Source organism: Haemaphysalis longicornis, unplaced genomic scaffold, assembly GCF_048455015.1.
Source record: "Haemaphysalis longicornis isolate Haplotype H1 unplaced genomic scaffold, Haemaphysalis longicornis Haplotype H1 scaffold_5, whole genome shotgun sequence".
Classification (NCBI taxonomy): Eukaryota; Metazoa; Arthropoda; class Arachnida; order Ixodida; family Ixodidae; genus Haemaphysalis; species Haemaphysalis longicornis.
Genome location: NW_027526385.1, coordinates 19,572,519 through 19,584,060, shown reverse-complemented (window position 1 = coordinate 19,584,060; position 11,542 = coordinate 19,572,519). Strand labels below are relative to the sequence as shown.

At 45.9% G+C, this 11,542-nt stretch overlaps 1 protein-coding gene across 2 annotated transcripts in view; it reads right to left on the bottom strand.

The window, feature by feature from the left end:
- Positions 1-1,180: 1,180 nt before the first annotated feature.
- LOC144137938 (sodium-coupled monocarboxylate transporter 2-like) overlaps positions 1,181-11,542 on the bottom strand; it is a 33,165-nt gene continuing 22,803 nt past the window's right edge. The window contains exons 11-16 of one of the 2 annotated variants that reach the window (XM_077669970.1): positions 10,689-10,756; positions 10,503-10,589; positions 9,644-9,813; positions 8,470-8,573; positions 4,521-4,615; positions 1,181-1,657 (exon numbers count right to left, since the gene is read on the bottom strand). In XM_077669970.1, the coding sequence (XP_077526096.1) occupies positions 1,547-1,657; positions 4,521-4,615; positions 8,470-8,573; positions 9,644-9,813; positions 10,503-10,589; positions 10,689-10,756 (635 nt within the window). In that variant the 3' untranslated portion in view covers positions 1,181-1,546. Of the gene's footprint in view, positions 1,658-4,520; positions 4,616-8,469; positions 8,574-9,643; positions 9,814-10,502; positions 10,590-10,688; positions 10,757-11,542 lie in introns of those variants that run through there. The other variant, XR_013315764.1, reaches the window with a different exon arrangement.

Here is an 11,542-nt window from a genome sequence, read left to right as displayed (position 1 = left end):
TGTAAACGTACCTCAGTTACAAGGGAAATAACCTGCGAATAGCACGCTGTGAGAAAGCTTTCAACCTAATCTGCTCCTCCGAGCTTAGTTGCAAAGCTCAGTTTTTTGCCCGTGGTTTGTGGAGAATTTTTACGATAGGAGGAGCTAAGTTTTGTAAACCATAAATGTATTAGGCCATGAGCGTACCCGGTTGACTGTATCCTATAACAATAACATTTTCAGGGCAACTAGTTACAAATATACCTCTCGTCAAGCTCAAAAACACGTTCAGTTTTGGCAAGCGAGTGCTTGAAGTCTGGAAAAGCTGCTTTTCTTGTTTTAAGATTTAGGGTTATTAATAAGAGCAGATTAGTTCTGAGGACCATTCGTAAAAAAAGGGCATACACTTCTAACTGTGGCTGCACATCTTAGCGGCTTAGCATATGTCGTTCTTGGCGCTAATCAAAACGTTGTGAAGGGTGCTGTGATGGTAGAAGGGCAGTTTCAGGGGCGAAGGCCCTAGGGGCCCAGGCTTTCGGCGTCTCATGTCGTCGTGTCCTCATGTGGTCACGGCACTAAAGCACCGCGATACCCGTTTTCTAACGCCGCGCTCTGTAACGTAACGCGTACTGAAAGTGCATAATGGATAAAACCAGTTCAAAATAAATTAACATAATTTAAGATTTCTGTAACGCTCCATGTCCGCTTCAGGAATCCTCCAGCACAAGCAGAAGCTGTTTGTAGACGGGCTATATTTGTGTTACACTGAGGTACCCGCCGGCGCTCAACGCTAGGCCGGCTCGGGGGTGGTCGGTCCAAGCAAGAAAAGGCATACTTACCTGTGGCCGAGGCCTCGTTGATCCCCCAGGACGAGCCTCTTGGGCGGGCACTGCACTGCGCTTGCGTTGACCCCTGCCACTACCCCAAACTGAGGCAGATAGGGCATACAAATTGCTTGAATCCGATTCAACACAAGAGAGGGCGCCACCGCCTCAGCAAGGGCGCGATTCCTCCTCTCACTGCCGCATCTCCGGCGCACAATCAGCGCGCGCCGTGTGACAAAAGAGAGGCTTACAATCTTTAATAAATTTATACACTGCATGATTCACCCCTTCCCAGGTTTCACGTTAGCTGTGATGGCCCGTGAATTTTTTCTCCTTGGGAGAACTTTGTGTATCATTATTACTACACAATGTAACATAGCACATATTTATTGAAGGATGCGTACAATGGTTCTATAGAAAGTCATTGGCTTGCCAATAATTGTTTTTCGCTGTTAAACAAGAAGTCTGTCTGAAGAGACCGACATAATTTAGTGGGCGCAAATATTCGGAGTGAGACGGTGTCGCTTCTACTCCTCTTGTTGTGTTGATTTTGCTCAGCCACTTCACGCCAAAAAGTCCTTTTACCGTGCTGAATTATTTCCTGGTATTAGCATCGGCGATAATGTGGCCCCACGACAATGCCGAATGGAAGTACTGGCGGAATATTGATACAATGCATGTGAAAATACACCGCATATGCGAGATGACTATCCAGGGGTGGTCTGTCCACATTTAGAGCGCTGTCAGTTGGCCTTGATGGAAACCTCCGGTATATGTAGAGAAACAAGTTCTTCGTCATCACCAATCCTCTCAGAAGACGTTCGTACTGGATACATTTTTGCTTCCTCTTCAGGCTGTTAGATTTAGAAAAAAAAGCAGTTGTTATTATTGGAGGGAGTTGAACTGGGCACGGAGACTTTCATGAACGTGTATGGCTCCAGGGCGTACGAGGTACGACGTAACAGGTTGTAATAAAGTTTCAGATACATCATAAAAATGTAAACTGTGCCAGAAGGGATTCAAAGAGCTATCTAAGATTATCACATAATGTGCCACTAGGATTTAATTTACCGGAAACCAACAGATAGTAACAACGGTAGGCTTTCCCCCCATTTTAACGTACATGTTAATAATATAAGCATGCACACATAGCCAAAAAGTGCTTAAAGGAGCCATGTACATCAAATACCAGTTTGTGTTATTCGAAATATTAGGTGTTTTATCGTGCCCCCAGTGCTTTTGCGGCCGCCAACGATGATTTATTAACTGATAAATTACACAATTTCAGCCAAAATATTAATTCGACCGACAAAACATTTGTTCCATGCAAGGCAGGTACAGTCTTTGTCAGAATTTCTCAGGCCAAGCCAGAAGTGCGCAGGTCGCAAAAAATTCAATGTACAAGCTTACACCCCGAGCGACGCTGAAATGTTTTATGCCGAAAAACTAGAGAAAACACGTTCCTTTCTTGGTGTTATAAAATATTTGTGTCACAAATAAAGGTAAAGCCTATTATTTGAATTGTATGTGGAGGAGAATGCTCAGGATTGGCATTGAAACTTTTTGACAAAGGGTGTACCAGAAACGAATGTTAAGTACGTCGACTAGGGCTGCAGCGTACGACGACGCGCCTTCCATTGCTTTGTTTACCATCCCTCTCTGGGTGGTGCCGCGATACCGCGCAGGCCTGCTATGCACCCTTGCTGTGTTTTGGACTGTAGTTTCACCTGGATTATTTTTGCTACGGTTGATAGCAATTGTTTCGTGAAGCATTGCGTGCGCTCAGCAATTAGGGTCACGTAAGGCAATGTACCTTTTTCGAGTTGGCCACTATCGTGCGAGACAAACATCAAAAGCAGGATGGCTTTGCAGCTATAATGAGCATAGTGAGCGCAGTGCGCTCTGGTGCTTGTATGTTTAGGAATGCGTTTACAACTTCCGTTCTTTACCTCACAGTTTTTACTGCTATGAAAAGAATATGCCATAAACTCAAGCCCAGATCGTTCTTCGAACTTATAAGCCCCACCTAACTTCTGCTTGCTATTACCGGCTTCAGCTGATCGCACAGGTTCTTGCTCATAATACGTCATAGGTTCTAGAGCGCGAAATGAGCCAGTGGGCCTCATGGTCATTCTGCTTTTCCTAATTATACAGCCTATTTAAGCGAATTTCGCTTGAAAATAGTATCTGCTATTCTAACAAGGCAATCTTCTTAATGAACCAAACTTCATTTTGTCTTCATGGCCGATTAGCCTGTGTCATTCCTTGTTACCGCATTTACATTTAGTTTTTTTTTAATCATGTTTTATGTATTTGCCCAGAAGAAAATAGGATAGCTTTACTTGATACTTAATGAAAATAAATTGTATAGGTGAGGAAATTCGTTCGGTGTTTCACACATGATCCGACGGTCATAATGTTGACTCCGTCCAGTTTTTATATATGTATTCTTTTTTTAGCAGAGAAGCTGCCTAGCAAAGCGTAATTTTTGGTGTCCGCAGTAAAAAATACCAAGAAACTGCCGAGACCACGCACGTAAGCGCGGGCCTCACGACAACCGCCCGGCAGTTAACAAAACCAAGAAAATGCCTAGCGACCTTGTGTTCGTCCCTCGCACACCCCCAACGTCCCCTGGCACGTTTGTCAAGCCAAGAATACCCACTTAAAGAGACGGGCCAGGATTGCGGCGACGACCCGGCAGTTAAAAAACCCAGTAAAGTGCGAGCGTTCCTGTGTGCGCGCCTCGCGACGACTGAACAGCGTCCTCGGCACACCATTGTCAAGCTACAGAGGTGTAGCTTGACAAAGGTGTAGTGTAGGAGTAGTGTGCAAAACAGCGCTGTAGTCAAGCCAAGCACACTCACTTAAAAACATTGGCCAAGACTGGCACGGCAAAAAAAGCTCCAACGCTCGTCGTTATCATGGCAACACTAGCTCAGGACACGTCATAGCGTACGCCCCTCTAATGTAATGTCCAATGATTACCAGCTCAAAAAAATGAAGGCAGCTCCCATTTATAGCAACAATGATGGAGTAAAGGTCGTTGCGGCAGCGAAGAAGATTGTAATTGGCTGCAATCATTTACTTAAACCTTCATGATGGTCGTAAAGCTTGCGTAAAGCTTCAGTACCTTCAAGTCTTGGGCGTCAGTGTGAGCCTCCTTCATTTTTTATTGTCGCAAATGGGGCCAAATAGAGGTAATACACTTCAATGTTTTAGAATGGCTTGAGACCCGCCACGGTGGCTCAGTGGCTAAGGCGTTGCGCTGCTGAACACGAGATCGCGGGTTCGATTCCCGGCCGCGGCGGCCGCTTTTCTGATGGAGGCGAAAGGCAAATACGCCGTGTGTACGAGATTTCGGCGCACGTTAAAGATCCCCAGGTGGTCAAAATTAATCCGGAGCCCTCCACTACGGCGCGCCTCATCGCCTGCGTTGCGTCGGCGCGTTAAACCCTACAATCAAATCAATAGAATGGCTTGAGGCGCCTCCGAGGAGAGCAATGACAGCTTTGCGCGTTATTGACGTTCCTATGGGATATCGGTGCAAAGCCTGAGAGGACGTTGATCCTTTCCGGACTGGATGAGGTATCCCAGAACGCTCATTATAGCGACTCATAAAGGAGGAGACACACATGGGAAGAAATCAAGCATGTCAAGAGCATATATCTCTTCACCCTGCTACTTAGGGCTACACTAGAAACAACAATAACTGCTAACCCAAATCAATCGTCGAAGAAACTTCGATCTCTGCCAGAGGTTTAGGAAACAGACGCTGGTAAGGCGTAAATTCTTTCTGCTCTCTCCTATGCCACCTGCAAAATAGAAAGACAAATTCAATAAAACTCTATTTTTGTGAAGGTTTGTAAAGCCTAAAAGAAGATAACATCCGCATTTTGTTTTGGATCACAAACAGTGCCATCAAACTTGCTTATGGTCAGCGCGTTTTGCTTTAAATAGGAAATACAGTTAAACCTAGATGTAACGAACCTCTATGTGATCAATTCGTGGATTTAACGCAGTTTTTCAATTCCCCATTGCCACCCCAATCAAGCCCATGCGTTCGCTACTTTTGTGCAACGAAACGTTGCGGCGTGCAACCTTGCTATTGTCACGAAGACAAGGACGATGAAGTTGTCTTGAACGAGAGACACGTTTATTGGAGCGAACTTGTGCTCCCCTAACAACTCAAAAGAATACAGAGGCGGCGAAGCAGCGGTCAACAAAGTGACTTGCGTCGGCGAGCGTCGCAGAATCGAATGCCCCGGCGTCTGCTCTGCAGGCTTTTTATCCTTCGGCGCGCGTGGTCCTCGAACCGTCGATTCGCATCGAGAACATTGTAGATCCAAGAAGATTATTCCAGGCTGTTCACCTTAGATCGGAATGCTCTCCCTATCAGAACAGATAACACATGCGGCAAAGAAAGAAAGAATGGAACACGCGCTTCCCTTGGCACAGAGATAACACAGACCGGCGCAGCCGGGCGGTAAAAGCAAAACACAAATAAACACACCCAATGCATGGTTCGCGGCATTACCCCCCTCTAAGAGTGCATCGACCCGATGCTAACATAGGCGACCGTCCGAACAAATAAAAATTAAAGTTCGTCATCGTCCGTAGAAAGGTTTTAAGCGAACCACGTGGACGACTTCGGGCCGCGTGTGTCGTCGTGATGTGCCGGAGTCACCATCGGGGATCAAGTGGATTGTCGTAGCAACAGACTACATGACGCGCTACGCGGAGACCGCCGCTCTTCCGAGGGGGACTGCACAAGAAGTCGCCAAGTTTTTCATAAGACAAGTTGTGCTGCGACATGGAGCCCCTGAAGTCCTCATCACGGACCGCGGAACGGCCTTTACTGCGGAGCTGATGCAAGGAATCTTACGCTACAGCAACACGGATCACCGAAGAACGACGGCGTACCACCCACAAACGAACGGACTAACGGAACGTTTGAACAAGACGATTGCAGATATGCTGTTGATGTACGTCGACGTTGAACATAAGACTTGGGACGAAGTGCTCCCGTATGTCACGTTTGCGTACAAAACGGCTATCCAAGAAAACACAAATAAACACACCCAATGCATGGTTCGCGGCAATATAAAGAAGTCGGCAAGCTGGTCAATCATTGCTTTTTGTACTTTTACTAAAAATTCGTCCGTCGAAGTTAACTACTTCAGCTAATATTAGCACTGCTGTAAGAAGCCAGCATCAACGAAAACGTATATAATCACATAAAAATTAAACGCGTCGTGATGATGATGATGATGAACGAAGTCATTGGCACATACTGATGGCTAACGTAGCAACGCCTTCTGGTTTTTCTTGTCTAGCGTGACACCAAACCAGATAGCGAGAGTAACTACACTTGAAGTTTTATTCCGCCTGTACCGAAAACAACCGTGAGCTTCCACGTGTGAGCATGGTTTCGGTTCAGGGGCGGTATTCTCGTAACTGTCCCTTTTGAAAACGTCCCTTTTGAGTCCCTTTCATCGTGACGTACTTCCGGTTAAGCAATGGGCGCTAACAGTAGGTTTGCCGCGCTTGCGTTACGTCACTTCCGGTAGTTTGCTTTTAGCCAATCAGGGCTCGCCAAAAGGGACACTTTTGAAAGGGACGCAAAAGGGACAAACTCGAGAATACCGCCCCTGCACTAAGTTTTGAGGCGCTAGGTTGCCCTTTCGACGTGTAGTCGCGTGTCTTCACTGCTATTTGTGGCATAGTTTCGTCGGTTATGCGTTCTGCTGCCAGAAAACGAAAAGTTGTGTCGGTTCTGCTCAGCTCCACACACCGGAGGAACAACTGACAGCAGTCCGGATGGCCGAAGCCGCCGCGAGGATCCAAGGAATCCTTGCTGACAGATGAAGGAGGGAGACCGTCCAAGTCGTCTACCCTTCAGAACCCATCTCGGGCATCAAACAAAGTCAGCTCTGTGTGTGTGTGTGTGTGTGTGTGTGTCTTTTCACGCAATTTTAATTGGCGCCTCCACCGGTGAGAAAGAAGGGTGTCGCGGCCTGGTAAATTATCCCAGCTAGCACGCTCCCAACGAGTCTGAATGCGGTAAACAGGACGAAGTTCATAAAAAGGCGGCATTTCAGCACACTTTTGGTTCTTCAAACTAGTTAAGGCCCCTAAAAGTGTCAAAGGGAAAGTTGCTACTTAAGTGACGTTTGTTAATATGGCGGTCAATGACCTTGCTTCTTTGAAATGCTGTGTAGGGCCTAAGCCCGTGCCAAAGCAGCTGGTGCAACTCACGCAGTTTTTCACTGTTACAGAAATCTATGAAGGCCGAGCTCACGTTCACTGATGTCAAGCAGTGAAGCATAATGACTTAGAGCGATAAAGACGGGACAATAAGGAAAGACCGCACAGGACTACGGCTGGTTCCCTTATTGTCCCGTCTTTACCGCGATAAGTAACCATGTTTCACAGTTTGAACCAACTAGCCCACATTTATGCATTGATGCCAAGCATTTTGGCTTCGTTCCTCATACATTACAGCGAGAAATTAACTCGAAACCTGCATGCAACAAAAATTTGCAAACTTTTGTAAACTTTGGTAGGTCTAGGTTTAACTGTATGCATCAATTCTACGCTCTGTCTAGATACGGGGAGGAGCAGAGCAGTTGTCAGTCAGAAGACGTCTGTAGGAGTATCATATTCAATATAACAGATGTGAGGTACAGGAGCGCCAGGTGCTATAGTTCTTAAGATTTCTACGTGAATCTGAATGGGCTACAAACAAAGTAGAAAAATTCTGAGTAACAGACCATTTTACATACTTTGAGACATGTGATATCGTTAAGTTTTATATAGCAATAAAACGCCTAAACAAAAAAGCTTGCCTGGTTTTTATAGTATTCTTACCCAAAACGGGTCATTCCACAGATTCCTAATTTTATCTACACGTACTACGGCTTATGACAGCATTATACTAGCTTCAGGGTGTTCTGAAAGAGCCGAAGGAGTCGATTGTTGGTTAAATTGAGCCTTGAGAACACTCATTATTGCATCAAGTTCCAGGAATAGATTGTTTGCGCGTTTTAAAAAAAGCGAATAAAAAAAGTTAGTCTCCACACTGCATGTCTAAGCTAAATATTGCTAAATATTGGGGCGTATTTTATTGGTGAGTTTTTGCATCCAAATTGAAACCTTGGTGTATTGCAGAAGCTCTGATAAACAATTAATGAGAAAAAAGGTAGACCTATGCGCATGTATTTACCTCAATAACGCTGCATGTGACACGCAGGTACGCTCTGTTCCGTGCGTCAAATGTTGCGAAGTGCACAGAAAGTTGCTTACGGGTATTGTGCTTGTCTTTTTGGACGTTCATGGCTTAGTGTAAGACGCCGAATGCTGTGAAGACGCGCAAATGGTCAAAAACTCTGAAGTGAGAACTGTCTAATGGGTAACCATTTTTTCGAGCCTGTTTCATGCACCGTTCCTGTAAACGTTTTTTCTCCATACTTCATGAAAATGTACTTCAGCGAAAATATTGCTTCACGGGCGATACAGCAGTCAGTCTGATACCAGATGATGAAGGCAACGGGCGACTTTTTTAGAGCATATTTTCATGCAGTAAGTCCGACACTAAGCCTTACGTGTATGACGGATTGTCACCTCAGTTTGCTGAAGTATGCTTACGCATTAATAAGTGTGCACTCACCTGTATAAAAACTTATCGCGTTTCCCAGGAAAATTGTTACCAGCGTTCCGAAAAAGGAGCTCCAAAAGAAGGACAGCTGGTACACCGGAAACACTGCTCCGAAACTGCGGAGACGAAATGCAGAAAACAATCATTAAAATGGCTACGCCTTCTAGGAATCCCAAAGTACTTTAAAAAATTGAAGCCATTCCACTGAATGTAAAAGCTGTTGGAAGTGAAGAGCAGTGATTCGCCGTAATGGGCTGCAACTCCGTTGTCCGTTCACGGCTACCACCCAATGCAATTCAAATTTACCGGCTTCACACTGATCGGGTGCCCCTGGCCGAAACTGCGCCAGCGGGAGTTCTGTTCTTTTTGTGCTTGCTTTTCCTCCCGCATGTGCCGGCGTTGCACTGCCACTTTTTTTTTGCTGACTATCGTAAAAACCAGTCCAAGAAGCGTTGCTAACTAAATTCACGCGGGCGCTGCCGGTTAGTTACGCACATTTTGCCTCAAATTTACCTACAGTTTTCTTTGCGCCAAGCAACGGGGAGATGTATGACAAGCGCCAGCGGTTCATGAGTTTTGAACGCTTATGACTACATAAACAGCTAGGCTTTCAAAACCTCTGGGTTACGCTGCGACGACAGCCGCTATGACGAAACGTCCTATGGCTCTATGCTTGGGTCCAGCAATCGAGCTACGACGACAAGGCGAGCACCTAAAGGGCTCTGCACTTAAAGCAGCAACATTCGCTGTATGAAGTCAGCGTTGGGAACCGTGACAAATACGCCCATATATCTGTGCAACACACAGGCACACAAACCCGCCGCGGTGGCTCAGTGGCTAAGGCGTTGCGCTGCTGAGCACGAGGTCGCGGGCTCGATTCCCGGCCGCGGCAGCCGCTTTTCTGATGGAGGCGAAAAGCAAAAATGCCCGTGTGTACGAGATTTCGGCGCTCGTTAAAGATCCCCAGGTGGTCAAAATTAATCCGGAGCCCTCCACTACGGCGCGCCTCATCGCCTGCGTTGCGTCGGCGCGTTAAACCCTACAATCAATCAAACACAGGCACACATGTACAGGCGCACACGCGCACGCACACGCAAACATACATGCGTTAGCCTGAGAGGGAAGCGAAAAAAACGAAAAAAATGCGAAAGTAGCCACCCATGTACAGGGCGTTAACATGGCAAACCTGATATCCTTGTCCAGAGTAGCAGCTGTTATGTTGGTGTTGTTCGAAAAGGGTGAGCAACGGTCCAGTGATTTAGGTAAAAAAGGTGGTGGAGCGATACCAGACATAGTTCTTCCCACAGCGTGCCATAGTTGCAATCCGCAGACCACGAGGCAAGACCAAGCAGCACCCTGTATTATAAAATAAAAGATTACGCGATGTAAGATACCACACCAGAATACGCCAAAATTCTCAATGATCCACGCATAATGAGCTACTCAGTGACGCTTCCATGCTCCACAAATTTGCACGTACTGGTAAATATCATTGTCGTATGGTGTGCTTTGTAATGGTTATAGTATAAAAAATGTGAAGTCTTGCATGCGGAACAGGTGATATTAACTGCTCAAACAGTTGTTTATGTTCATGTACCGCGTGAGCGCAGTTTGCTCAACAGTGGTGTAGTGCATTTCGATAGTGACATGACGTGAAATAGAATGAATTTAAATTTTTCCAAATGTGCTACAGCAAAGATTCACCCTTATGGCTGTTTTTTAAGCTGCGGCAGGCTGGGTCAGTTACCCTACTCAAATTCCTGACACATCCCCGGATATTGCTCACCCCGGAAAACAAAAACGCCATATTTTAGGTGCTAATTGAGAAATGTCTATTCACGGCCCTTTCATCGTAGATCAGTAATAGGGTGCATCGGATCTTCCGGATGGCCTGGGCGATTGGTTTGCCATCTCTTCGCTTTACAATGCGGGCAGTGCACAAGAAACATAAAAAGAAAGTGTCTTCTTTGTGTGTTGAATGCATAGGGGTGAAAATTATGTAATACTTCAATACGGCCTTAGGCAAGCGTTCATCGCCCCTTCACCTTTGCGTTTATCCATGGCGATGATATAGCGAGAAGGAGGAGTCCAGCGAACGGACCCGAGCACGAAGAGTAAAATGACAGGAACAGCTGAATAAAAAAACACACAGGAATTGAGTTGCTCATTGAGACCAATAACAGAGGCATGCAGCTGTTGTTTCAAACATTATGGGTGAAAGTTTCACGTACCCGTGCAGCTGTACCGAGGTAAGGGACAGCCAGTGCATAAAGAGTCATTATGGTGCCACTGGCGAAAGCTGAAAAAAGAAGCTTCGGTGCTAAGGTAAGGCAGCACTGGCCGAGTAGTTCAGCCGGTTGCATAAAGTGACGACTTTTTTTCTGACACTTTGCACGAACACTGTCATACACTATTTAACCTTAAACCTTTGTTTCACCCGTACCAAACAGCCTTGGAGTAAAATTAGCATTTACTCCTTTCTGCTGCAAGTAAGCACATATCAGTTCTTTAACTGGACAACACAGTGCTTACACAGGGTTATTGAGAAAGGTACGCTCCATAAACGCACGTTTTTAGCGCTCCTACTTGGTCCGACTAGCGCCCGATTTGCACCATGGCTGTTTTTCACCACCCTGAAGAGTCATATATCTTATATCGTCTTGGCTTGAAACACGATGAACAGAAAAAATGTTGAAAAGCAAAACTAGTGGTTCATCAGTAGATTTGCTTGCATCATTGCAAATCTAAGCACGAACTGAAAACAAGGAAAAGCAAAAAATCCCGGGCCATCTACACTAACGGGAAACCTGGGGAGGGGAAGGCATTCAGTGTATAAGTGTATTCTTAGTGCCTTGGCGTTTTTGCCAACGGAGATGAAACCGTTGGGGGTACAGGTATATAGCACCGCTGTAAAAGTCTCTTGTCTTCGAAGCACGAAGCTCTCTAGGTCGAGGCGTGTACGAGTGTCTCGATACTTTTTTTACTACGCGTTGCGAAGCGCTCCAGCGCGAGGCGTAAACAAGTGTTTCGGTGTTTTGTTGGCACGCGTTACGTTCTAGTGCGAAGCGTAAACGAGTTTCACGGT